Source organism: Cavia porcellus, unplaced genomic scaffold, assembly GCF_034190915.1.
Source record: "Cavia porcellus strain 051 isolate PalLab524CR breed Dunkin Hartley unplaced genomic scaffold, mCavPor4.1 scaffold_8, whole genome shotgun sequence".
Lineage (NCBI taxonomy): Eukaryota > Metazoa > Chordata > Mammalia > Rodentia > Caviidae > Cavia > Cavia porcellus.
The window spans coordinates 83,506,748-83,534,746 of NW_026947491.1; the positions used below are offsets into that span (position 1 = coordinate 83,506,748).

The 27,999-nt window shown below is 46.9% G+C and overlaps 1 protein-coding gene across 10 annotated transcripts in view; it reads left to right on the plus strand.

Moving 5' to 3' along the window:
* The first annotated feature begins 9,989 nt into the window (after positions 1-9,989).
* LOC100716104 (suppressor of cytokine signaling 2) overlaps positions 9,990-27,999 on the plus strand; it is a 259,251-nt gene continuing 241,241 nt past the window's right edge. For 4 of the 10 annotated variants that reach the window (XM_063255299.1, XM_063255303.1, XM_063255302.1 and 1 more), the window contains exons 1-3: positions 11,056-11,195; positions 12,489-12,848; positions 14,472-14,923. In XM_063255299.1, coding sequence (XP_063111369.1) covers positions 12,710-12,848; positions 14,472-14,923 — 591 coding nt within the window. In that variant the 5' untranslated portion in view covers positions 11,056-11,195; positions 12,489-12,709. Of the gene's footprint in view, positions 10,160-11,055; positions 11,196-11,312; positions 11,438-11,668; positions 11,822-11,968; positions 12,102-12,488; positions 12,849-14,471; positions 27,767-27,999 lie in introns of those variants that run through there. The other 6 variants (XR_010049428.1, XR_010049427.1, XM_013159250.3 and 3 more) reach the window with 5 other exon arrangements.

The window sequence follows — 27,999 nt, forward strand, 5'->3', positions numbered from 1 at the left end:
AGCATGGGAAGTGCCCAGATTTCCCTCAGAAATATTAATTCAAAAGTACAATGAAACTTCAGCGGTGGCCACCCTGGTTACACACCCTGGATTTGACCCTGACCAGGGAGTATTTGCATTTCTAGCAAGTTGCCAGGTGATTTCGAGTATCACTTGATCTCTCCTTTCTTTTAAACAGACTCAAAAGGAGCTAGGGATGTAGCTCAGTGGTAGAGCACTTGCAGCATGATGGAGGCCTGGGTTTGATCCCCAGCACTGCAAACTAAAATCAAATATAAAATAAAAGACTTAAAGCATTGCCCTACTGTGTGACTCTGAGAGACTGAAAGCTGTGGTATCCTCTTTTATTTCTCAAAGGATTATGGCCCACACTTTTATGACAAAAGACAGGTTACCAAGAACAAAGCCTACCTATAATCCCCAATACTCAGGAGGCGGAAGCAGATGGATCATTGCAAGTTTGAGGCCAGCCTGGGCTACAAAGTGAGCTCAGGGCCATCCTGAACTTCATAGTGAGACTCTGTCTCAAAGGCTGGGGGAGAGCAAAGCTTAACAAATTTACTTAATGATAGTTTCATATGACATGGGAGCCTTCAGGAAAAAAAGACCCAAAGTCCCAGGGAAAACTGTTTCTATGCTTAAGTTTCTATGAAGCAAAGACAACCATGGAGCAATGTGATTGGATGAAAGCGTACAGTGTAATGGGAATGCACCAAGAAGGGAAACTCTGCACGCCCTGTTGGTTCAGATTATTCTGTTCGTGTGGCACTGCTTCCTCCTGGTTTGGAGCAGGATCTTTCTAGAAGAGGGATCTTTTTTAAAATTTTTTTGAAGGTAGTAAAATACAACAGAACAAGAAAGAACAAAGCCAATTGAGACAGTGTAGTGAAACTGGTACAGAACTTCACAGCAGGTCACTGGGATAGCAGTAATAGGTATCACAGTATATCTCATTATCTTCACAATAGTAGTGTTCTTTTGATCACGTATAGCAAAATAAAATGAAATACAGAACATTATAGAACTTATCAAAACAGATTATTGAATAGAGCAGTACCATTAATCAGAATAAAGCAAATCAGTAGTAAAAACATTTGCCTTCAAAAAGATAGTAGAAGGAAATCCCCCTTATGTGCCATGGTCAACCTCCCAAGAGATGCTCAGATCTCTGGTTCCCATTTGCTAACGGGGCAGGGGAAGGTGGGTAGGGGAAGAGGGATGATTGACTCTCACCCCGTGTACCAGTAAAGCTCACTATTGCTTAGCAGGGAGGCAGGCTGGTTGCTTGGTTTCCCAGCGTCCTAAGTTCCAACATGGTATGGATGGAAGAGATATCTTATGACTTACTCTTCAGTAAGTAAATCATAACAGGTAAATCATAACATTTCTTTATGGCCAATTTTTTTTTTTTTTTTTTTGTCTTTTTATCGGTACCACGGTCGAACTCATGACTGCCTGCTTGCAAGGCAGGCGCTTATGCCGCTGAGCTAAATCCTCAGCCCCTTTTATGGCCAACTTTTACACCACAGACACAGAAAGTCAGGGGGAAATTAGAGTATATTTATAAGGTTAATGGTTGACTTTGGAGAAAGAGATTCTACTGTCCGTAACCCACACTGGGGAAGAAGAATTCTGGGGTTTTTTGGTGGTGGTGGTGGTGGTAGTGGTGGGTTTTTTTGTTTGTTTTATTTTGCTTACCTTGGTAAAAGGAGAGGAACAGAAAACAGGAGAGCAGAAGATCAGAGAAAACTTTTGTTTCTGAGGCTGCTTCTGAGACTTCCTAGAGGCGTTTAGTTTGAGATACTCCTGTGCCACAGCGGTATGCGGTACGCGTTGGAGTATAGTTTTCTGAGTTTTGATACCTCCCTCTCCTCTTAGAGCGGTGGTGATACTACCTTCCCATCGGCTGGGCTGAAGAATAGTGGTATCATGCAGGCTCGGGGCTCAGAGCAAAGCCCAAGATAAATGTCAGCAGCGATGCTAGTAGTTACGGGCATCGCAGGTCTACCTTTGCTCCGGCCACTGTGCCCAGTGCCTTTGTCTATTCTTCCTCACTTGTAGTCCCTCTGCTCTTTGCTGTCTCAGTTTAGTGAAGGACCAGAGAAATGATAAAGGGGCATGGTAGAAAGGGACAGCTCAGGCCAAAGCTGATTATTGCCAACTGTCGAATCAAGAGAGGTACAAGGGTACCACCACTGGCCTGAGCAACTTTAAAACCAGATCCGCCAAGTTGGTACTGAAGGGAGAATCTGAGCATGAGGAGGGTGTGGGTAGAGACCATTGCACTCCACGCTGCCCTGCAAAAGCAGCGTTGACGTGTGAGGTGCAAGAGGCTCCAGGCGTTGTGAGAGCATGGAGTCCTGTGAGCCGGCGCGCACCTGTGATTCCAGCATTTGGGAGAGGAAGGCAGGAGAGCCACAAATTTGAGGCCAGCTGGAATCCTGTCTCAAAAAAAGATCCGGCAGTGGAGGGTCAATTCCTGCTGCCATGGGTCCTGTCTGTTCAAGAGTTTAGGAGTTCATGGGGGGACATCACTTTCCCTACAACATCTAGATCAGGTTATGAGATTCAGAAGCACAAGCCATGGCCTGGCCAGCTGAGAAGGGCTGTCTCATTCCCACTGGGCTTTATTAAAGTCACAGTTGACTGGCCACGGTGGCACATGTCTGTAATCTTAGAGGGGGAGGGAGGCATGAGGATTGCAAGTTTAAGCTGAGCCTAGTCAATAGGAAGGCCCTGTCTCAAAATAAGAAGGAGATGTAGCCCAGTGCAAAGGCTCTGGGTTCAATGATCAGGACTAGGAAAAAAAAGCCAGGTTTTCATGGTTCTTTGTTCCCTAGGGCTCATCTATCACATCCTACATGGAAAACATCTACTATTATAGGTCCTGATGTCACCTGCTAACATTGGTCTTTGTCAGTCAATGTTAGATAGGAATCATGACATGGACTAATTCTGGGGCGAATAAAGTGAAAGTCTATTATAGAAAAGAAACAGATCTAAGTGCCCTCCTGGCAGCCCCAGGAAAGAGACAACAGGATGGCCACATCATTGACAGAATAGCCTTTAACAAGGGATACATTTCATTTGCCTGGCATCCCAAAGGGATGTCATTAACAATGCAGGACAAGGTCTCAGGACAGGGTGGAGTTTACTTAGGGGCAGGTATGAGTTTGCACACATCCCAAATGTGCTTAGCAACATTGTGTGTTGCCTTGGGGAAGGAGATCTTATTAGGGAAGCATTATAATCAAGGGACCCTGAAGCTTAGGGTCAGCTCTCAGATCCACAGCCATCTTTGCTTATACCGGTCTGATCTCTTTGTCCACATGCACCCAACGTTTTAGCTAAAGGATTTCTGTGTTGACCGCTCAGTTGGCTGCCTGATTTACTTGCCCCTTCTTGCTGTCCAAAGTTTCAGCTGCTGGCTTGTTCTCTCTCGGGCTGCTGCTTCAGAGCCCTGCCCATGGCTTGTCTCACACAGCGAGACCAAGCCTGAGTTCCTCTGCACTGGGTCTCTCTGTGGAATCATCCTAAAACCTGCTGATGTCTGAGTCCCACCTCCAGTGACTCAATTAATCTGGGCACCTTCTATCCACAGTATGTGCATGCTGAGTTGAGAATCACTTCCATGCCGCGCATTTGGTGCTAGGGTGTGCTTGCAGGACCTTTGCCTGGACAGCTGACATGCAGGACCAGCCCATGGGGGGCATGCCTTTATCATTCAGGGGCTTTTCCTTGCCTTAGTGGCTAGCCAGGAAAGCCCTCTAGTCACGTGGGGTCCCATGTGGGAAAGCCACTCTAGGGCTAGGTAAGGGTGGTGCATGGAATGATGTCCTTCCTCCTGGGAGGATGGCCAGCTCAGCCTGGGTGCAAGAAGGAGGTCAGTGAGGGATTATAGAATTGCATGTAGATAGATTTTGTCCAGTGGAAATAAAATGGTTCACTAACGCTGTCTTGAGAAGCAGGAGCCCCTGCCTCTGGTGTTCCCTATGTGCTGCCCCACACACCTAGCCTGTGTGCCCATTGTGTGCCCATGCTTATAAGCATTTGCATCACCTGCCTGCTCTTCCCTAGAAAAGCAGCCAGCCCAGGTACAACCTCAGATCAATTCTGCAAACATTTACTGAGCAAGCATCTATGACAGCCGCCATACTAGGAACTAGGGAGGGCATGATCAATGTGTTGTTTATCAACAGCCTTCTGAGAATGTTGACCTCCAGCAAGTTATTTGTCTTTTGATGTTTCAGTGTTTTGATCTGTGAAATGTGATCATACCTGCACCAACCTGGAAGGGTTACTGTGGAATCTAAATGGGTTAATACATCAAAACATTTAGAAGGATGCCTGGCATATATTAAATACTTAATAAATGTTAGCCAATATTGCAGTTCTTTAAATTATTATTTTTTATGTAGTCTTAATGTTTGTGTCCTCACCATCTCCCGATTCATATGTTGAAGTCTAATTTCCAATCAAATAATACTAGGAGAGTGAAACATCGGGCATGGTTCGGTGATGGGGGCAGAGCCCTCATAGGCGGGATTAGAGCCTTACAAGAAGTCCCCGGGAGCTCATTTTGCCTACTGCTTTGTAAGGACACAGATACAAGGCACCATCTTTGAAGCAGAGAGCAAGCCTACCCCAGGCATGGAATCTGCTAGTAGTTTGATTTTAAATTTTGAACACCCTGGAATTATGAGCGATCTGTTCTCGTTGTTTCTAAAAGATTCAGTATACAGAATTTTGTTACAGCAGCCTACAGGGACTGAGACATTATTATTACTACTGCTACCAGAGTAATGAAGATGGCTGTAACTCCTCCTCTATTGGAAATAGGGTGATGGGGGAAATGAGTAATTATAGTACCATGGTTGGTATAGCCTGCCTGAAAGCAGAGATGTCCTAGGAATATTCTGGAGTGGGCCCCTGAGAGGGCTGTGGGTTTCTCTGAAAGTTTCATAAAAGAAACAGTTTAACTGAGACCGAGACATGACTAAGTGATTTTCAGGTTATGGGACTTCGGGAAGACAGAAGGTCGCAGGCAAGAGTGTGCAGGGCACAGGAGGCAGAGGGGGAGCTCAGCACCGAAGGAGAGGGGTGGAGCGGGCAGAGAGGGACACGGGGGAGAGAGGGACATGGGTGAGGTCATGCAGACCGAGTAAGCCACGGTATGGAGTTTGGATTTGCTTTGACGGTGGGAGGAACACGGCTGCTGCGTGTGAGAAGCTCCCAGTTAAGCGAGAGAGAAGGACACACACAGAGCCTCCCTCTACTCTTTCATCTGTACTCTGGGTGAGGGGAGAGAGAAGGGGCTGCCTGCGGCTGAGAAGGGATTTGGAAAGATGCACACAGATAACAGGGACACCCTCCGGCCACCTCGCCTTTCTCTTTAGGTTCTTCTGGTGCAACATCATCCTCCACCAAGCTGGGAACCTCAGCGCAATCCCCAGTGCCACCCTGTCCCCCAGGCCTCTTGCAGGTTCCTTCAGTGGTCTGGCACTACAAGCTGGCTGCCTCTATAACCACGGTTGCTCTCAACGGGGCTTTGCCCTGTGACGCTTTTCTCAGTGACCACATACCTCCAGTGAATTCTGCCCTGATCGACCACACTTTCTACACCGTGCAACCACAGTGGTTTTTCAACAAGGAAGTCCAGTCAGGTCAGCCCCTAGAAGAAAACCACGCAGTGTCTACAGTACCTTGCTCCACTGGAGATCTATAGGTGGCTTTCTATCCACGTATAGATCTATTGTGAGGGGCCGGTAGTTTAGCTCAGCAGCACAAGCACCTGCCTGGCAAGCACAAGACTGTGAATTCACAATTGGTATGTGAGAGAGAGAGAGAGAGAGAGAGACAGACAGACAGACAGACAGACAGAGAAATTTATCCGTTTAGTGTACAGGCCAGTGAGTCTGGCTGATTGTCTGTTGTCATGCAACTCTTACCTTAATCAAGATATGGAATGTTTTTATCAACTATCCATATGCCCTGGTGTCCTTTCCACCCTCATCTCCTGGGGACATCTTATCTGTTTTCCAGAATGTCATATAATGGCATCATGTGGTAAGCAGCTTTTTATGTTTCTGAGACTAGTTCAGTATCAGTGATTTGTTCTTTTTTATGGCTGCTATCAAGTGGTCTGGATTTAGGGCAAATATCCTGTTTAAGTGCATCTGGACTGTTTTCAGCATTGAGCTATTATTAAAAAAGTTATGAGTCCTAACATACAGGTCTTTGCATGGACATATGAATTCATCTCTCTGGCATAAATACTTAGGCGTAGTATCATTGGGTTCATATGATCAAGTGTATGTTTAACTTTATGATAAACTGTCAAACTATTTTCAAGCAACTTTCTCATTTTCCATTTACACCTATAATATAAAAGAGTTTTAGTTGTTTCATAAACTTGCAAATAATTTGCTAATACTACTGTAATTTTAGATATTCTAGTGGGCATACAATGGTGTCATGTCATGTTTTAATTTACATTTTCCTAAGTTCAAGTTAGCATATTTTAATTGCATAATTTACATTTAACACATTCTCCAATGATCAGATCTCTTCAACATTGTGATCACTTTTTAAAACTAGATTTTAAAATATTTTTATTGAGCTGTAAAAGTTTTTTATTTACTCTGTATATAAGTACTTCATATTTTTATTATAAGTGGTATTTTTAACATTTCAATTTCCCATTGTTTACTGTACTACATAAAACATTACCTTTATCATAATACATGTAATGCATTACCTAGTATTGTGAAACCTGGCAAAATTCACATATTTATTTTAGTATTTTTTATTCTGAGAAATTTCCATGTAAAAGATTATGCTATTTGCAACCAAGAAACATTTTACTTCTTCCTTTCCAACCTAGACATTCAATTTTTTTCTTATCTTATTGTACTATCTAGGATCTCTAATACACTGATGAAAAGAAGTAAGAAAACATGGACATTCTTGCTTGATTAAAAATTTATAGGAGGAACCACCATGGTGGTGCAAACCTCTACTCCCAGCACTCAGGAGGCTGAGGCAGGAGGATCATCACCAGTTTGAGGCCGGTCTAGGGTACATAGTGAGTTCAAACTTAGCCTGGACTACATAGCAGGACACTATCTCAAAAAACAAAATTTGTAAGGGGAAAGTATTTAATTTTTTCCATTAAAATGATGCTATTATTAGATTCTTTTTATAAATAAGATTTATCAGATTGAGGACCTTTTCTTCTATTATTAGTTTGCTTTTTGCCTTTTCCTCCTGTTCTTCCTCCTCCTGCTTCTGCTATTTTGTTTTTCATAGCACCAGAGGTTGAAACCCAGGTCTTGACCAAGTAAGCATGCACACTAAGCAGCCCCAATGCCTGAAACTGTTTTCAATATAAGAGGATGTTGATTTTATAAATGCTTTTTTGCCATGTATTAAGATGATTATATTTTACTATTTTAATCTGTTGAAATTATGGGATTCACTGATTGATTTTGAATATTGAATCAGTCTTCCTTTCATGGAATATATTCAAAAAATCCTTATATATTAACATTTTCATATGTTTCTGACCTCAGCTTGCTTATATTTCATAGCTATGTTCATGAGAGACACAGGCTTGTAGTTTTCTTCAGTCTCATCTCTCTTAGATTTTCAGATAATGCTGGTATCCCTAACCCTAACCCTAACCCTAACCCTAACCCTAAGCCTAACTCTAACCCTAACCCTAACCCTAACAGGAGTTGTTAAGTGATCCTACTTCTATTTTGGAAAAGTTAATTTAGGGTAGGTATTATTTCTTCATTAAAGTTTCAGCAGAATTTACCAACAAGGTCTTCCTCCAAACCTAGAGCATTTTTTTCTTAATAGAAATAAAGCTATACAAATCACTCATTTCTTCTTGAATAGTTTGTGTTTCTGATGTTTCAGTCCATGGTCAGCTTGTTCCAAGGCAGAAGCAGCATCATGGTAAAAAGGTATTGCAGGGAAATCAGCTCACCTCATGGCAGCCAGGAAACAGACAGCACGCTCCCACTCATCTACTTCCTTTGGCTAAGTCTACCTCCTAATAGTCCCCTTGACTATCAACTCAGCAGTAAATGTAACCATTGATGAGGTTAGTGCCCTCATGATGCAATCACTTTCAAACACGCCCCGTGTCTAAACATATGTGCCTTATAGGGTACATTATTGAACCAGACTAAAGCAGAGATTGTCTACTTACTTGTTCTTTTCATATTAGGCCATTGCCATTTTGTCAATTCAATATCAGTGGACCACAGTACAATTTATCTATGTACAGTACAATTCAGTGAGTATATGCAGGGGAACTTTTTGGGGAAGAACTGAAAGCACTTGTAGACCTTGTGTTAAAAATATTATGTTGACAAAGAATTGCCTTGTGGTGTTGCCAGACAAATTTTCCTTTTTTTTTTTTTTTTTTTTTTGTACCAGGGATTAAATTTATGACCTTGTGCTTGCCAGGAAGGCACTTCATCCACTGAGCTAAATCTCTGGCTAAATTTTACTCTTTCAAGGATAGATTTTTAAAATGAGAGGAAAACAAAGAACTGGTTTAGGAGATTTTTTTCAATTAAAAAAAAATCTTCCCCACAATAATTGGAAAAAGCCAAATGAAAAAATGACAGAATTTAGTGAACTTACTGCTATAATGTTCATAAAGCTATCTCTGAATAGATTGTTTTTGGTGTGTATTTTACAAGCAGCAAGATCTTAGTGTTTATTTTTAGAATTTTGGGCACATGCTGAAATGTACAAATTTCTTGACCAGAAACATTTTCTTTTCTTTTTTTGTCTTTTTCCTTTTTATCGGTACCAGGGATCAGAAACAGTTTCAAAGAAAGCAAGGACTCAACTTTCCCCTTCAAGTCTTTATCTTTGGACTCTATTTAAATATTGTAAGTAATCTTTGAGAACACGCAGACCTCATTAGGTGGAACTGTACTTACCATGATTTAACTGGCCTATTTAAAGTCACTCTCCCCCAGGCTTCTTTTCCATGTAAAATGTTACCTTTGTTCACACTAAACCCTCTATTGTTTTCCAAAGAACAATCTGTCTATGAGAACAGAGATAACTACCTTAATGTACTTCAGCCTGAATTTGCTTACATGTAATACACTAGGATAGCAGAAGACGCCCGCCAGCATGAGCAGCCGGGCTGTCCTGCATATACCGAGGTTCTCCTGCGGTAAGTGGAGGTGACTAGTTGTAGCCCCGCCTTTTGAATCTCTGCCACATGTTCTTGGTAAAGGTTGGCTTCGCCCATGATTGCCAACCTACAGATTGGTTCGCTAGGTGCTCGCTCTGGGTGCTGCTGCTTCTCAGAATTCCTGACTAAGCCAGGAGTGGTGTTTGTGATTTACCAGTAGGTGTTTCTTCTGCCCATCCTGCTTAGCATGCCATCACAACAGGCCTTGGACCTTTGTGAACGTCTCTGGAAAGTCAAATATATCTAGAAGCTTTCCAGGTTAGGTTTAATAACACCATCCACTGCTTTTTGGGAGGTCACGGAACACAGCTTGGGAGACATTCCGATGAGGACACAACTCCATCAGGGGCAAAACCTTCTGTTCGCGGGGAAAATGCCTCTTCTTGGACTCGCCTGCCTATCAAAAAAGCAGGAAAATTACTGAGAAAAACATGGGTCGCCAACTCCAGCCAGGCTGGGAGCCGGCGCAAGCTTCCTCCCAGAGCCGGCAGGGGGGGCACCAGGCAAGCTTTACGAGCCGCACCTCCCCACACCCTCTCGCCTTCCTCCCCAACTTCCCCAGAGCCACTGCTTCTCTAAAAATGGCCATTGACCTTTCAAGCTTTTGGGCAGTGATGCAATCGAGTAATTCAAAGAAAAATGGTTATCGAAATTTTGGATCCTGTTTTCCCATGAGTGTTAATGTTTTTTTTTTTTTTTAATTAAACAGGTCACACTTAAAGTAGGTCACATTTTGGGGGCGGGTGTACAGCTAGGAAGATGAGTTTCCACTAAAGCCAGGTGGCTTCCTACGGGGTGAGAGGTGAAGGTCCCGGGAAGGAAAGAGGTGCCGGGATCCTTCCCAATTCCGGGTCCTCGGGCGCCCTTTCTGCAGGGATTACAGCGACGCGCGCTCTCCGGGCCAGAGCGCCGAGGCCCACCGCCCGCACTAAGGTAGGCGCCTCCGGGGCAGGAGCGCAGGTGAGCCGGCAGGCGAGCGGCGGGGCCCCGGCAGCCGGCTGCAGAGCGCAGCCGAGGAAGAAGAGAGGAAACGGAGCAGGGAGGAAACGGAGGGAGCAGGGCCGGGCAGCCGGGGCCGGCGGCGAGCCAAGGCCAGGGGGAGGGGACTGAGGGCGCCCGCGCGCCTTAAGGAGGCGCCTTTCTCCGTTCGGACGCAGCCTCCCCGGAGCCCGGCCGGAGGGTCGCTGCCCCCCCTCTAGGATCCCGGGGTGGGCACTGAGCTGGGCAGTGGCCAGCCCTCGCCCGATCAGTGTGACAGAAGGGGAGAGCTCGGTTTCCGAGGACCTCAGTCCTCTCTCGCACCACCCCCTTCCCCCGGCCGTGCGGCCCGGAGGGTCCAGCGGAGGGGGCGCGCCGGGGGGATGCAAAGAAGGACACCCCCTTCCCGCCGGGAGGGGCGAGGTGGCTGCCGTCTGTGCCCCCGGTGCTTAGGCGACAAGGGTAGGGGGAGCTCCAGCCGCCACACGGCGTCGGCCGCGGCCGGGAACTTCTCCCGCCGGCCCGCGAGCACCCCGCGGTGTGGGGGTCACGGAGGGCGGAGCCCCTGGCGAGCACACTGCCGCGGCCGGTCCCCGCGCGCTCCCAGCGCGGGTCCCCGGAGGCCTGCGCATTAGCGCCGGAGTCTCTTTAAAGCGGTCGCGGGGGCTGCGGTCACGTGAGGCGGATTCCTGGAAAGTTCCTGGAAAGCGGTCTCCGCAGCCGCCGGGCGGGGCGCGAGCGAGCGAGCGCGGCCGGGGGAGGGAGGCGGGGCGCGCGGGAGGCGCGGCGGGCCGGGGAGTCGCGCTCACACCCGGCCTCCGGGACAGGCCTTTAACTCCTGCCAAGTGTCCCCGCCGCCGCGGCTCGCGGGCCTTGGGCTCCCCCGAAGCATGAGCCTCCCGACCCGCCGCCGCCGCCGCCAGCGAGCACCGGGCCTCCGGGCGCGCAGCCTCAGGATCGCCGGAGCCCGGAGCGCGGGCGCCCGCGGCAGGTACTGGCGGGGGGAGCCCCGAGGCTCCACCCCCGAGAGGGGGAGGGGAGGGGACGGGAAGGGGGCAGGGCGGCGGGGTGCGGGGCGCGGCGGGCTGCCTGCTCGGCTTCCGCAGTTCGGGGCGCCGGGCGGAGTTGCAGCCGCGGCTCTGCCCGCAGCGGGGAGCGACTGCCTGCTCTCGCGGTTTTTTTCTCGGCGTCGGGGAGTCTCCGGAGTTTTTTGTTTTTTCCTCCCCGTAAATGGTCATTCAAATTTATAATCCTAATAACCTGATCTCCCGCTCCTCCCCGCCAGCGTGCCTCCGCCCTCGCTCTTTCCTCCCTCCCTCTTTCCCACCTCCTCGGTCGCCGCCGAGGGGAAACCCGGCCGCCGCCCGGGGTACGGGCTGTCGGAGCCCGGGGTGCTGGGGGTGGGGCGGAGGCGGTGTCCGCCCGGTGTGCCGAGAAGTCTCGCCGCCTCCGCCGCGTGCAGGGCCCCTCACATCCCCAGGCATCTCGTTCCCAAATTAAACGTCAACGGGAAAGCTCGGACGGACACCCCTCCTTTCCCCGCTCCTCCTGGCTCCCCCGCCCCCAAGTCTGCCAGGGAGGCTGCCTGGCGCGGAGGCGGCGGCCGCCGGGGCCGAGGTAAGAGCTGGCGTAGGCAGTTTGCGCGTCCCGCAGCGCTCACACCTCTTAGCTCGGCCCTGGCCGCGCCCTGAGCTCCTGCGGGGGCTGCGCGCTCCGGCCGATTCCTCGACAGCGCCCGCGCCGGCCACAGCGGCAGCCGCGGTCCGGGTCTGGGAGCCTCCGCCTCGACGCGCGGCGGCGCCCGCACCCTACCGGGAACGCGCCCCGGGCCGCGGGGTGGGAGGAAGCGAGCAGCCTCCCGGGCTGGAATGGAAATACCAGTTTGGGGAGCTTTACTGTACTTTTCTTATTTTTTTCTACTTGTCCTTAAAAAGGGCCTGTCCCCACTAGACCCGCAGGTGGATCTGATTTACCTAGGCTGTGAGCGTGTGATTGCAGCCTGCAGCCCTGGGCGTAAAGATACTTCGCCCACCCCCATCCCGTCCCCAACTACCCCTCCTCCCCCCGTGCGCAACTCTTGCGCTTTGGATGCCTGCTCAGTTTTCATCCATCTTTTCTCCAGAGCTGAGCCAGGGCGGTAACTGGATGCTTGGGGTTAAATGGTGCAGGAGCACAGATTAGGCGGAGGAGTCCCAGAGATTTTTCATGTCTCTGTGTCCCCACCCCACCCGTCCACAGGGGTCCAGTTGGGACTGACCCAACCTCCGCCCCACTTTCTTTGCAGGCAATCTGTGGGCGACCGTGTCTGCGGGAGACTTCACCATCCGTCCTCCAGGACGTGGGGAGAGAGAACCAGTAGCTCCCCATCCCCTCCCGCTCCGCCACCATTTCGGACACCCCGAAGGCGCATGATTTGGGATTCCATCTGACTGCCAGGAAGCACACGAACTCCTCTGACTCCAGCTCGGGCAGCCACCTGTCTTTGCCTCGGTGACCCTTTTTCTCATGACCCTGCGGTGCCTCGAGCCCTCCGGGAATGGCGCGGAAGGGACACACAGCCAGTGGGGGACAGCAGGGTCGACCGAAGAGCCGTCCCCGGAGGCGGCGCGTCTGGCGAAGGCCCTGCGCGAGCTCGGTTACACAGGTAGGGAGCGGACGGGCCGCAACGCGTGAGAGAGGGGGACCCCTTCGAAGGCGCAGCTGGAAAGTGGGGTCGCGGTGGGACGCAAAGAACGGGTTGGGAATGTCCCTGGGCTTCCCGTCCCTAGTCCAGAGCAGGGGACCATGAGCGCCTTGCCTGATGCCTGAGCGCTCGGCCCCGGATCCGTGGGAAATGGGAAAGGAAAGTGTTTCTCCAGGGACCTAGAGGCTTTGGGAGGAGGGCAGCGCGCGAGCGGAGCTCCTCCGACACTGTCTCTTAGGGCGATGAACTTGCAATGTTTTCCAAGGGTGGGCGCTCGGGCTGGAAACCGGGCTAGAGAAAGCGCTAGGCGCCTCCCTTCCTGCAGGGCTCACCGGCAGCGAGTGGGCGCTGCGCTCCCGCAGTCGGCTGCGTCCGGCTCCCGAGCGGCGCTGACACTGCAGCCCGGTATCCTGGAGCCAAGTGCAGAGACCGAGGGATGCGAGCCCGGCGCAGCGTCCCGGGGACAGCTGGTTAAAAGGGCAGCCCTGCACTAATCGTGGTTCAGCGTCGAAAAAAAAGATCTTTGGAAAATATTTAGCACATCATCAGGCTTTCCAACTTTGGTTCCTAAAGCTTGCGTTGGAGGCAGAGTAAAAGTTTCAGTAGTAGTGGGTGGAGGGGGAGAGAGAAGTTCCTCCCTGTCGCTTCCGTCTTCGGTTGCAGGCTGCGGGCTTTCCCTCAGCTGGAGACCCGCCGATGACCGATGTCCCAGTAATTTTTTTCCGGGGGTGAGGTTGGGTAAATGTGGGGGAATACATTGTTCAAGCTTCTTGAATGCACAGTGTCTGTGAGTCATTTCTGAAAACGGGATGGGCCAGGGCGATGGCTGAGACTGATCGAATGAAGAAAGTGTAGGAGCAGGCCTGTTGTAATTGAACTTGAATCAGGACAAAGTCCTAGAGTTTACCAAAGATTAGAAACTTGAAGTATTAATGATTAGTTGGGGCTTCACATCCTCAATAACTGATGAGACGGTTATAATCAAAGCAATTAACAGGCGCTATTGTAGGAGACCTTGCACTTTTAAAATAGACCCTGCCATTAGCAGATTTGGTGGTGGTGGTGGTGGGGTGCTTGCAGTACTAGTACTATCCAGAAAAGTCTTTTCTGCTTTTACTTTGCGGGGCTTGGGTGTTCCCCTCTTTATTTCTAATTTCTAATATATTTCTCATTTACTCAGTCCTTGTTTTAATTAAGCAGTACTACAAGCATAACGCTTTGTTAGACAGCGTCTGTCAAATTGCATATGTTCTTTTGGCTCAGAAGGAGGTCTTAATATAATTTAAAGAAGGGCTATGGAAAGTTGTTTTAAAAAGAAAGACAAATGCAAGGAAGAAACCAGCTCATAGTTTGTGTTCATGAAATAAAGAGGTCTCAAATTTTCACTGAAATTCCTGCCAAAAATATTTGTGATAGCCCCTGGTGAGTGCGCGCGCACACACACACACACACACACAGACATGAGTATATATATATATATATTTTAGAGCTGGCAAAACTACTGCCAAGTACATACCCTGTTCTAAAAATCTGTGTAATAACCTCTACCCTCTTTTCTTTTTTCTTTCTGAACAAAAACCCCAGGATGGTACTGGGGAAGTATGACTGTTAATGAAGCCAAAGAGAAATTAAAAGAAGCGCCAGAAGGAACTTTCTTGATTAGAGATAGTTCACATTCAGACTACCTACTAACAATATCTGTTAAAACGTCAGCTGGACCAACTAATCTGCGCATCGAGTACCAGGATGGGAAGTTCAGACTGGATTCTATCATATGTGTCAAGTCCAAGCTTAAACAGTTTGACAGCGTGGTTCACCTGATTGACTACTATGTGCAGATGTGCAAAGATAAGCGGACGGGCCCGGAAACCCCCCGAAACGGGACCGTTCACCTTTACCTGACCAAACCGCTGTACACGTCCGCACCGTCCCTGCAGCATCTCTGCCGGCTCACCATTAACAGATGCACCGGTACCATCTGGGGACTGCCTTTACCAACCAGACTAAAAGATTACTTGGAAGAATATAAATTCCAGGTATAAGTGTTTCTCTTTTTCTACACATGCCTCATTTAGAGTCTCTCCGAATGCAGCTATGTAAAAGAGAACCAAAACTTGAGTAACTGATCTGGAATGCTGCCACAGAACCCTTGCTAAGAACAGCTGAAGTCAATCTAATTTAAATGCGTGAAGAGGTAGTTAGGTATTTAAAGTTCCCTTAGATAGTTCCACCTACCTGAGTAATGCTTTTTTTCCTAGGGTTGACCAAGTCTGGTTGAACTGTTTAAATTCAAAAAATAAAATGTCCCAAAGTAAAGGCCAAGGGAGCATTTTATCAGAACATCTTGCCTTTCTGAAGTTCCTTTGCATTAGGTCAAAGGCACCAGTAGGTAGTAAAGTGCCCCTCAAAGAGCTCCTCACGCAGTACTGAAAAAGAGAGAAATCCAGCCAACACAGGCATGACTTTAGTTCTGAATGCCTGCCCGTCAGTCTGTGCTAGGATGTGTTACATTTTGCATACTGGTGTACCTTGGTATTTTGTTAAACAGACCATGCTTGTATTTATCCCTTATTTTATGCAATTAACCAAGCCAGCCAAAACAAGTGACCATGAAATCCTGTATTTGTCTTTTTACTACACGTATGAACTCTCTCCGTGAATGAGTACTGTAGTAATCTACTTTAAGGGAGCCTTATTTCAGAACTATTTCAAACTGGTGCAAACGGAAAAGACTTCCTCTTTTCCTTTAAGGCTAAAGACAAGAATGTCCTCCTATACAGGTGCAATTCAATCCCTGTTCATAGAAACCAAGGTTGATACAGACATTTTAACCTTTGAAGTAACTGTGTCCCAGAACTATTGCCATTGATCTTTTGGAAATTTCCAAGTTGTCCTTGAATTGTCTAACCATGGACATCAGCAGTTGTTTCCCTTCTACTATTACCTTTGGCTTAATTTTCTTCCAGATGTAAGGGAATACCTGCCTTGTTTTTCAAAGCGTTTATTTACTGCTGTTACTATTTGATTAGAATGTATGAAATAAAAGAAACCCTGACTTTTACAAGTTGCATGTATTACTTTGAATTGCAGAGAACATACATTTTCATGGTAATAGAGGGCTGCCGTAAAACCTATTACCAAGTGATGTAAGCCAAACATTCAGCAAGAAGTAAAACATAACTCGCCATTCTCTAAAGTGAGGGGTGTGCCCACCCGTTTGCATTTTGGAAAGCATAATTCAGAAACTGCAAGAATGACCCCATGGCCTGGTCTTTTGCAGGTTGCACAGGCATTGCATTGAGGTCCTTCCTGTTTCCAAAAATGTGGCTTAGAAACTACAAAGATGGTGTCTCGGCCTGGCCTTTTACAAGCTGAGTACACATAGTACTAAATAAAAATTGGAAGTTTTATGGCCACTTTCTCTTTTTGCTACAGTCTCGTGACTGTTAGGAACCTGCTATCTTTTCTGGGAATCCTGACATCACTCATTCTGCCTTTTCAAAATTGCCTGCCATAGCTAAATACCAGATCATGTCATCAAGAAAGGTGAACCCGGTCTATTCTGTGTGGACCCTGAGTGAATGGAAAGTTCAACTACAAATTATAAGAGAACTTGGTCATTATAGCCCATACTTTTATTGAGAACTTAAAATCACAAAAGTTTTGGGCCTGGAAGGAAAGAAAGAAAACATACCCTGCATCCAAACCGAAGAGCCAAACATGGGCAGGCTGCTGGGTATGTCTTAAGCGTTTATTGTAGTCTCAAATTTGAAGAGCTAGACTTTCACAGTCTGGTCTGTGATACTCAGATTCCATTTGTCTAGGGTTCAATGTTTGTCTGGCAAAGCTTTTACAAGATCCCTACATTGTAGGATTTCTTTCAAGTTCTTTTGCATTTTGTTCTCCCTAATTGAAACATTTCCATTTTCCTAGTTATTGGGAGGGAGGAGTCAGTGGCAGGACTTGAGTACCTGTGGGTCCTGGGAGGTTCTGTCACCTTGCCAGCCAGTGACTTAAAGATAGAGGACAGCCCAGACTTGTCCGGAGTGTGCCAGGAAACTGATTTCCTCATGCTTCAGTCCTCCGGGTTCCAACAAAGTTGATAGGTATCAGGAAACAATCTGGGTGTTTGTTTTGTTTGTTTACAATGTGTGACATTTTATTTATTGAGTTCATCCTCGGTGCACCAGGCTCTGACTCAGCATTTTGCATGTATTATCTCATTTAATCTTTTGCAAGGCCTCAGTGAGCAAAGTCCAGGATTATAGGAGGGGAATACTTCTGCACTGATCCTGATGAACAAGTTAGAGCAGGTTATAAAAGGAATCCTAAGGCTTTTTATTGCTCCCTCCACCGGAAGAGTGGAGATACCTTAATTACTGCTGTTCTCTGTGGGATCTAGTCACCCTAGCTCTGGGTCTCCCCCCCTCCTAAAATGGGGGTCCCCTAGCAACCGGGATGAGAACTGGTAGACAGAGGCTGACCCTTTTGCCTGATGGATGCTAAATGATTCCATTTGACAGCCTGGTTTTACATGGAGTGGAATAAAAAGTTAAGATACACACTTTTGAAATTTCTTCGTAATAAAACTGGAAAATTACTCAGTGCAGGGCCGACTGGGGCATTACTAAGATCTTTATTATTGTTAATAGTAGTGAAAAATGTCATATACAGGGTCGGTTATATCCCCACAGACTTGAAAATATTTTGATCTGAATTTCTGTTCCAAGCAGAAGAAAGACAGTGGAGCTTTTCATTACCATCTCAGTGGGCACTGGTGGCTGCTTTTTAGAAATGCACAGAATTTTTTAGGATTCTGGAGAGTGCAGAAAAAGGCCATTTGGCTTGTCACGAGCCACGAGTTCTTTCTGGTGTGTCCATATGAAGGTTTTGACTTGGTCGGAATTATGTAATTCAAATAGGTAACAGAATGGGCCAGTTGTTCGGGAGTGTTTGTTTTCTTGGAAAGGATTTTCTCTGCTTTTAGAAAATTGTACCCTGTCAGGATGGTAGGAGACAGAGTCATAATCTAGTAAGCAATCCGAGGGATGGAATGTCCGAGTTCCGGCCGTGCCCTTTTGGGTTGTGGGTTTAGGCACAGAACAGGTGGGGTGAGTGACCGTGCATCTGTTGAACAGCTGGACCGAATACTGCTGTAGGCTGATAACGGCAAACCTTTGGGTATGCATGGCACAGTGGGCTGTCTGTACCATCGAAAGCTCTAAAAGGTTTGCCATCATTGCTCTAGGCCCTTTACTTCCTCAGAGACCTATATTTGCCTGTCCCCAGTACTAACATCCCAGGATTTTTAACGCTTGCAGCCACTATTCAGCTCGTAGTTTAGTTCCTCTGTTTTACTGCAGATGACTTGCAGGGAAAGGTCTGGAGATTTGTACACTCACGCATACCCAGCCAACTAGCAGCTATAAATGCTCAGAAAGATCTCTTCATCTTAGGGTTGGCATTTATAAAAGCTGCACATTTCCATCCTTTGCTACAATTATCAGTGCTCTTACTGTGGTTTTCTTAACATCACATTTTTCCCCCCTGTGGATTTGGAACCAAGCTTTTGGCATAGCAGGTAGGATACTTCTAGGTCTGGGGATCTTGCCCTGCCCACCTGGAAGAATCAGCTGCTCTGCTGGGTTTCAGTGTCTTGATCCGCACAAGAGTTTTGTGTTAACTTTAATTCTTCAGCATTCCTCATCTATTTGCTGTTTTAGTGTGGAGGACAGCGCGATGCCCTTGTGCCCATGTGCCTGTGTGTCCTGCCGCCCTCACCTGGCTTTTGTCTGCTCTTGGGCATAGTTAGTCTCTGTCTGTCTTATGTACTTTTGTATCATAAAGTTGTCCAGTGAAAGAGGGAATTATATTCTTCTAGAATTGGGTCACTGACTGATTTTGAATACCAAAAGATTAACTCTCTTGGTCTCTCTGACTTCCTTAGGGTATTGAAATGGTACACTTTTCATGTTTTTAAGATGTCAAGAGATTCTTTCCTTTGGTTGTATTTCCAGGAGGAACAAAAATATCGTCTGTTTCTTGTCCGTCCATGAGAGTGGCCCTCTGTGTCCGGTCCGCTTTTACACATGCAATGTTTTTCTTTTCCAGTTTTTCCTCTCTGTGGCTTGAGTTGTTTCACTTTGCACTAAGAAAAAGTGACAGTCGTTGCTGGGGTAAAAGTCCTGTCCTCCCAAATGCTTTAGAGAGTTCTAGGAGCCGGCGCTGCGCCTGCCAGCCCCTCCCCAGCTCCATCCAGGAGGATGAGACTCACTTCAGTAAACATTTACTGAACCATAAAAATAAAACTGCTTTTCCAGACAACTCTCACTTTGTACCCTTTACTTATAGACAGTGTCTTGCCCTGCAGCAGGGAGGGCCGGGTGTTGGGATGGGGTACTGTGGTCCTGGCTTTGCCTCTGAGATACAGATCAGGGAAGTCAAGCTGGGGTCTCAGGGACAGCGAAGACACACTGCCAGCTGCTTTCTTCTCCTGTCCGAGCGTGGACGCCACCCAAGGAGTCCCTTTGCTATGCTGCAATGATTTTTTTTAAGCCATCATGAAACTTAATAAATTTTCCTAAATCATCTCAGTTTCTAGCGGTGTTAAGATAAAAACACGTTGCTAAATGCTTTTTCCCTTCTGTGAGTTTGTGATCCCTTCCCTGTTTAGATTTCGGTTTAGAGTGCTACATGATCTTTAACACGCAGAAAAATATTTTCCATGTTTTTGTACCCACAGTTGTTTGACTTCCCATTTGAACATCTCTTTTGCCACATTTTTATTTCTTTTTCGTCTTCTTTTCTTGATTTCTTGAGCACCAGCCTTGGTGTGTCATTCCAGGGTGGCCTCAAACTCAGGGTCTTCCTGCTTCAGCCTCCAGCACACATGCCTGCTGCCAAATTTATAACTTAACCCTTCTTAGCTTTCCAGCATCGCTTCTTTCTCTGTGGCTCTAGGTACTGACCATTAGATTTGGACAGAAACTGTGTCTGTGGTTTGCACGTGGGATTAGCTCATCTACTCTCCGTTATCTTTAGTAATAAAGTAATAAAGGTTAGAGAGAACGGGATCATTGAAACCCATAAAAACATACAGCCAATATTTCCAACTTCCTCCCCTTTCATCTTTTATCTCCATGGCTAGAGCCCCTGACAAAAAAAATAGCTGCTTTCCTGTTCATTTTATTCTCCTTGTCTTGTTAATAAAGTGACTTCCAGCAAAAGTGAGAAGACAGAGGTGGTGGACAGTCACTGGGAAGCCGAGGGCCTCCTGGAGCCAATCATCAAGCACTTGGAGAGATTTTGTGAGCTGACTCACGATGGACAGATTATTAGGTAGATTGCACCAGCCGTGGTGTAAATATTTACACCACAGAAATTGGCAGGTGCTACAAGTTAGATCCTTCCTCTTAGATGGCTGGGTTAACACCAGCGCCGCTCTAGATACTAACTCTTCAGTTACTGGGCTCTCACTACAGTAAGACCAATTTATTCAGCCTTTTGTTTAGAGCATAAAATAATGAACAATCTAAGGACCCCCACCCCTTTTAATGTGTGCCAATCCGTATTGGGCTAATTCCCTTCTGTGGCGGAGCAAGCAGTTTTTGGATTAAGTGTCTTGCTTGTTACGCAGTGGTATCTGCAGGTGTCTTTTCAGAGCTTGTTAACTGGGGAGAACTGGACACTGGCAAACTTTACAGCAGCATTCGCACCCATACTGAGCTCTAGTAGATCAAGGTCTCTTTGGCTTCTGGCTGTTTTCATTTTGTTCCTTTCTTTCCTCCCTTTCCATTCGCTTTCTTCTCTCCCTCCTTTCTGGCAATGTTTATTGAGTGCCTATTATATTGCTCAACAGGGCAACAGAGAAGAATATTCTCCCATGAAGGGAGCTCTTATCCTCTCTACAGGAGGACATGGAGGGGAGAGGGACACATGGGTATTAATCTAATATGTCCCATGTCCTACACAGGCATTCCATTTAATCCACACAACAGCCTGGCCAGGTATAGATTACCCCATTTATCTAAAATAAAATTGAAGCTTGGATATGTCAAATACTACATTCTCTGCGTCGGGCACTCGTGGTCCAAGCCCGTGCTCTGCATCGTCAGATGCCAGGTGGTACAGAGGCCGTCCGATATGATTAAGGTACTGGCAGTACCAGTAAATCGTCACCAGTGAACAGTGCCATCGGCCTGCCTCTCAGGAGGGGACCTTGAGTCTGCGCGTTATGGGGCTGGCAGGGGTCTACAGATGCTTGGTGAGGGAGGGCCTGGCTGTGGGCTGGAGGGGAGCAGGCGCTGCTAGGGGATGAGCAGGTTGGTAGTGCGGGTCTTGCTGAGGACCTCAGGATTTATTCTGGGGGGAACCAAGGAGAGCTTTAGACATGAGAGTAACTGAAGGAGGCTACTCCTCCCTTCGGAGGCCCTTTGGAAAATGGGACCAAGTGAGGGCGGGGAGCACAGGTCAGACCACTGCAGGGAGGGTTGAGGAGGGACGGGTGGGGGTAGGGTGACAGGAGGACTTCCTTCCTGGTCTGCAGGCTCCAATCTGTCCAGAGTTTGGGCCTTTGGGTATCACAGACATATGCTTCCTCTGAAGACCGGCGTTCGCTTTGGGCAAGATGGGGTAACTGGCACCCAGTCCATGCTGAGGAAAGGAATGCAGTGGCATAGCCCCGAACAGGGCTTAGGAAGGCTGAGCCCATTTCTGGTAGTTTGATTTTGAGCCAGACAATGAATCTTTTAGGGCCTCAGTTATTGCATCTGTAAGATTCTGGAGCTTTCTTCCTTTTTGGTCCTCTCCAGAGAGGAGCCTCATCTGCCCAGATGTGAAAGCAGCCGGGGCAGGAGGAGGTGGAGGAGCAGCAAGCTCCATATTCCTTTGATACAATTGTATAGGTTTTACCTCTTTGCAGTAACAAACAAAACAAAACAACAACAACAAAAAACCAATCACTAAAAAAAAAAAATTGCCCCAAATCGTCTGCTTAACTCTGGACTTCTTCACAACTCGAGCTGGCTGGCTACACTTTTAGTTAGAAGAGTTTCGTGTTTACAGGGTCGTCTTTGAACACTACCCTGTAATCAGAGTTTGGACTTGGGCTGGTATGTTGGTTGTGCTGAGAAACTGGCATGGTTGTGTACTGGCCATTATCCTAAGAGCCCTTTGGATGAGTTTTCAGTTTTGAAGGGACCTGAAAGCCATCTTTGCGGCTCCCTGGCCGATGGAACAGCTGTGCCTCCAGGAAACTGTGGATAAATGACATGTTTTTGCAGGTTGTTTACGTAGGTTATTCTAATGTATGACTGATCTTCAAAGCACAGGGATGTTATTGACTTTTCTTTTTTAATCTGTCAGGCAATTCATTTTTAAAAGAAAGTAAGCAAAACACTTGAGATGTACTAAGGAAATTCTTAGATTATTTGGTAAAATTAAAAGAATCTTGGCTCCCGTCTGTCTGTCCAACTTTCCTATTTGGGCTAGATCTGTTTTTTGTTTGTGTTTGGTTTGGGTTTTAGACAGGGTATTGGCTACATTGTGCAGGCTGATCTTGAACTCCTGAACTCCACTGGTCTCCTGCCTCAGCCGGGTAAAGCCACTGCCTCTGGCTTATCCTGGATCTGTCTGGAAATTTGACACATCTCGGACCTGATAGCTGGTGTGGCTCAGACATGTGTGTCCCTACCGACACTCAAAGTGAAATTAGTTACCAATGTAACCGTGGAGTCTCTAAGAGGGATTGATTAATGCTTTTCCAGTGCTTGGTCGGTTATTGTGAGCGGGATCATAAATGAGTTCAGGTTCCTCCATGCCCTCAGGGGTCTCTCTTGTTTTCTGTCTCACTGTGTGACCGCATTTCCCCCAGTCATGCATCCCCCCCTTTCCAACTTGAGACCCTCGCCAGAGGCCAGGCAGATGCAAGCACCATAGACTTCCAGAACTGTGAGCTAGAGAAACCTCTTTTCTGTATAAATCACCATTGTTCAGACATTCTGTTATAGCAGCAGACGGTGGACTAATGCAGTATCAGGGAAGAGGGAAAGGCTCTCAGATGGCATGGGCAGAAAGAAGCTCTTCATTGAGTCTGAGATTCAGTCTAAAAGATTGAACCTAAGTGTCAATCTCCCTGTGTCCGAGGCAACTTTTATGAATGCTTTATCAGTAATAATGGGCTAGTTATGCTGCAGAACAAACAGTCCTGAACTCTTGGTGATTTAAAATAACAGTGACTTATATCTTAAAATAACAGTGGTTCCTACATCCATATATGCCTACCATGTGTCAACAGTGAAGCTTTTTCTTAGTAACTCAACAAGCGAGGCTGAGCCAGGCATGGTGGTGTGTGCCTGCATTCCCAGCTACTCAGGAGGCTGAGGCAGGAGACTTCGGTGTTTGAGGTCAGCCTGGGCAATACAAGGAGACCCCACATTTTAAACAAAACCCTTGATTCAGTTAAGTACTGAGCCTCTGAGAAACTAGAGGCTCTCTTACCACATTTAATTATCCTGTGCCTGCTAGCATGGTATAACATGGTCTCACCCCAACATCAAAGACCCAGGCTACACAATTCTTTCTGTGTCTAAGGAGAGAAAAACAAAAATACCTAATGAGTGGCGGTAATCACCACCATACATACCAGGCTCCACCTACCCCTGCTGTTTTCTCCTCCTAGCTTGGCTAATTTGACCTCAGGCAAAGATTTGGGATGTTTGCAGACTTTAATTCTGCCCTTCTTCCCCTTTGTCCCCCAGAGGTTTTTTTTCCCCAAGTACTGCAAAACCCCATCTCTTTCCTTTGTGTGAGTCCTTTGTGAGCCAAAAGGAAAGGTCTTGAGCCTAAAGGTGAAGGGGTGTAAGTTAAAGTGCGGGCTGCTGACCTCAAGAGCTTCCAGAAGGACCGCGGGTTCCTTCTCATTTCCAATACGGCTCTGTGTGTCCTCAGCCTTTTGAAACTATCAATATTCCAGATAAACTAAGGACAGGCACATGCACTTCCGGTGTTTGCTGTTGTGCTTAATTGGCAAGAATATTTAATGGTGCTATTTTCCACCCATTTTCAATCCAACACAAAGGCTTTATGGAAATATTACAAATTAAGTAGTCTTTTATGTGATACATCGATACCTCAACATCTGTTTTATTTTGCTTGTGAGAGACACTGCATTCCAAATTCCAGACAACTGATTTTCAAACTCTTGTTTTAGAATGCAGCCTATTTCTAGGTTAGTCTTTTTTGATGGCAATCTTTTTTTTGAGACAAAGTCTTGTCATGTAGTTTGAACTGGCCTCGGGCTCAGTGATCCTCCTGCCTCAGCCTCCCAAGTGCTGGGATTCTAGGAAAGCACACCACCACACCCCACCCCTCTACCGCAAATTCTCTATACTAAGAATCACAGAATAAATGCTGTTTTAATGGACAGTTATCCTCTACTGCATTCATGAGTTAACATCTTTGAATAAAAACAGAACATGCAAAAATGTATTTCATTTACAGCATTACTGAACACAGTTCACTTCTTTTTCTTCAGTCCATGTTTTAGTTTTTCTACTCCAACCCAGATTAGAAACTTTAGTGTTACCAACTTCTTCCGTTTATCTCTCTCGTTTATGTAGTTTTTCATTCTTAAGTCATTCAAAAATATTTATTGACCATCCGCCAGTGCCATGCACAGGGAGAGTCTTGGAGAAAGTTAGAACAAAACTTCCTGCTCCTTAGGAGATTCTGTGTAGCAGGGACATGTGTACAGCAACCACAGGGCAGTGGGCTCCCCCTTTGCTATGGGGACCACACCCCAGCCCCGTAGACTCTTAAAACCATCGATAACACCGACCCTTACATGTACTGTGATTTTTCCTAATACGTACATACCCGTGATCAAATTTAATTTATGAATAGGTACAGTATGAGACTGAAATGAATAAGAATGATTAGAACCACACTAATAAATGTTGCTTAAAGCTTACCATAAAATGCTGGGTGTGATAGCGCATGCCTGTAATCTCAGCTACTGGGAAGGCTGAGGCAGGAGGATTGCAAGATCAAGACCAGCCTGGACAATTTAGTGAGACCCTGCTTCAAAATGTAATTTTAGAAAGTGTTGGGTGTATAGCTCAATGGTAGAGTGCAAGGCTCTGGATTCAATCTGCAGGACTACAGATGAATGTATGAGTTATTTTTATGTTGGAACTTTCTATTTAATATTTCAGGCCCCTGTCTGACTTCGGCATGAAACTGGGGGAAGTGAAGTTTTGGGATAAGGGAGGGTGTAGTTTTCACCATTGTGCCTGACTGAGGTAGAAGAGGATTTTGACCTGAGATGGGTTGATTTTTAATTTTTATCAGGACAGCTTTGCAGTACATAACGATTTAGAGAAGGACCTGGCCTGCCTGATAAACTTTCGATGGTGGGAACAGGGCAGCCCTTCCCTTACCTGGGAAGGGAGGAGGCATAGAAGGTCGCAGAGCGCAGGAGTGACAGGGTTAGATTTGGTGGCAGTGTGGGGGTCACCCCGGTGGGACAAGACTCCAGATGAAGGTTTCTGAACGTGCTCCCTGGACTTTGCTTGGGATCTGTGAGCATAAATGAGCAAACAAAAACATGACATTGTCATTGTCTCCATCCTCTGCCTGAAATGCGGGCACAGAGGCGTGAGGTGAGTTTATCACTTCTAGAACACTGGGCTTCCGGTATCACTGGGGCAGTCACAGTTTATGTCCAAATCCATTAAACACTTTTTACTCCACTGAAAGTAGAGTAGTCAGAGACCTACGGCCACAACAAAGAAGCACACTCTCATCACAACTTTAAAACTAACTGGCTACTGGCCTTTTACCTTAACCCTGGAGGTCAGAACTCGAGAGCCACGGGAGTGTGACCCAGAAGGGGTCCTTGCAGCCCGAGGTAGTGACAGTGGCAGGCAGAGGGCCAGGAGGAATCTGGGAAAGCCACAAAAGTGCCACCCAGAACTGCTGGGAGGTGAGGGAACAAGCGAGGCACCCTCCACTTCAGAGGCAGGCTGCAGCCACCATCCCCGGGTTGTGACTTCCCTCTGCCCTCCGCACTGCTACAGTTTACATCTTAAAACTTCTGCCAAGGGAAGACATGTAGTGTGGCTCTCAAAAACCAAGTGGAAAAGTGCAGTAAAAAGCAAACACCTTCTGACCACCAGTCCTGCACTCTGTCTGCACCCGTGTCCTGTGGCTTCCTACCTTGAGGCCCCAAGTCCCCACCATAGTCTTCCTAAGAGCTGTTGAGTACACGATTATCTGATAGACCATGGTTCTAAAGTCACGACCTGTTGCGTGGTCACAGTGTCAGTCAGCTACTAGTACACGTACCCTCGTCACAGAAGTTACACCCACCTTGACATTCCGGGAGACTACTTTTACCTAAGTTCCCACAGCTTACGTCATTTGTTTCTCATAAAACAGTACAGATGCAAATAAAAATTCCATTTACATGGGCTTCCTGCTTGCTTTGATTAAAGTTAGCTTAGTGTGATAATGAGTTAAGAAATACAATTCCAGCACTTGGGAGCTGAGGCAGGGGGATTGCCACAAGTCTGAGGCCAGCCAGCATGGGCTACAGAGTGAATTCAAGGCCAGCCTGGAATATATGACGAGACCCTGACACAAAAAAAGAAAAGAATGCTATGTAATTTTTTAAAAATACTAAAGATACGAAAGTGCATTTGAAAGTTCTCCTCATGACTTTTTTGGTTTTCTATGCCACTTGGGTTTGCTGCTGCCCATTCTTGGGAGCAGTGGTGGGTGTCAGGGCTGTCGCCCATGTTGTGGACTGCAGGGCAGCTACTGTAGCCTGAGCACTTTGGTTGGCTCATGCAGTTCCCTGCTGAGCTCCTTGTGAGGTCCAGGAATGTATAGTTTTTGTGGTCTGATGCCTTTTGATGGTTGCCAGATAAAATTGATGTCTGGCACTTTTTCTAGGGAAAACACATTTAGACATTTCCAGGCTGATTTGTAGAAACTTAAGTGTTTTAGGACTTTGCGGCAAACATTTTTCTCAAGTGGCAGGAGAAATAAAGCAACTTCAGTTCTGAGGTCTGTTAACAGCACCTTCTAAGAGCCCCAAAGCCGGAAAGGTTGACAAAATATGAGATCATTAATATGGACTTTCTACAAAACTAGGCAAGTATTTTTCAGTTTCTTCCAATACAGGAAAACGCAGTTTTAGCTACTGACACAGACAAGCCCCCAAACTTTTAGACAGAAGAACCTCTCCCTCTATTTTCTAATGATATTTCTCCATCTAGTAACCACAAAGGACTCTGGGAGTGAATGTGGGGGTTTCATTGTTATTTACTTTTCTTGCTACTTTTTTTTTTTTTTTAAGCAGGAAGAACTGGGAGAAAATACTTGAAAAGTTAGCTTTCCGGTTGGCACATGCAAATCACAGCCCTTGCCTTCATTTACATTGTAAATAAATATCTGAAGAACCAGTTAGAGATTGTTAAGAAAGACAAGCATTACCTGGTCCAAGATGCGTTGCTTTTCCTTTAAATCGACTGGCTTCTTTCCTAGCAGCAACGGCCGGCCGGCCACACGACAAGTTTTTACTTGTTGACAGTGTAGTCCAAGCCTCAGATCACTGTTAGAGCAAAAACGTCGATTTGTGAAAAAAAAAAAAAGTGTGATGAATACGTTTCAGAGTTTAGGGGAGTAAACAGCTCAGGCTTAAAAGGACTCTTTAAGCTGCAGACCTTCAAACCCGAATTTTTCCAAAAGGCTTGACATTTAATTAGCAGGTTAATGACGCATCAGAACAGAGCTTTGGGAGGCACAAAACGCAGGCTCTCTCCTGCGCCAGAGACTGGGAAGGGACTTGACCTTGATTTCCATGTGCAAGGGCACAAGTGAGTTAACCCGGGCGGCGGCGGCTGTGTCTGGGAACTAGTGAAGGGGGACTCAGAGCCACGCGTGTGCGCGCGGGAGGAGGACCGCGCGATCGTCTGCGTCCCCGCTGCAGAGCCGAGCTCCGGCGGGGCCCGCGCGGGACGGGGACGCGCCCAGGGCCGGTGCGGCCGGCCAGGTGCGGCGTGGCGGCTCCCCGGAGCTCGCCGGCTCCCAGGCCTCGGGCGCGGCCAGC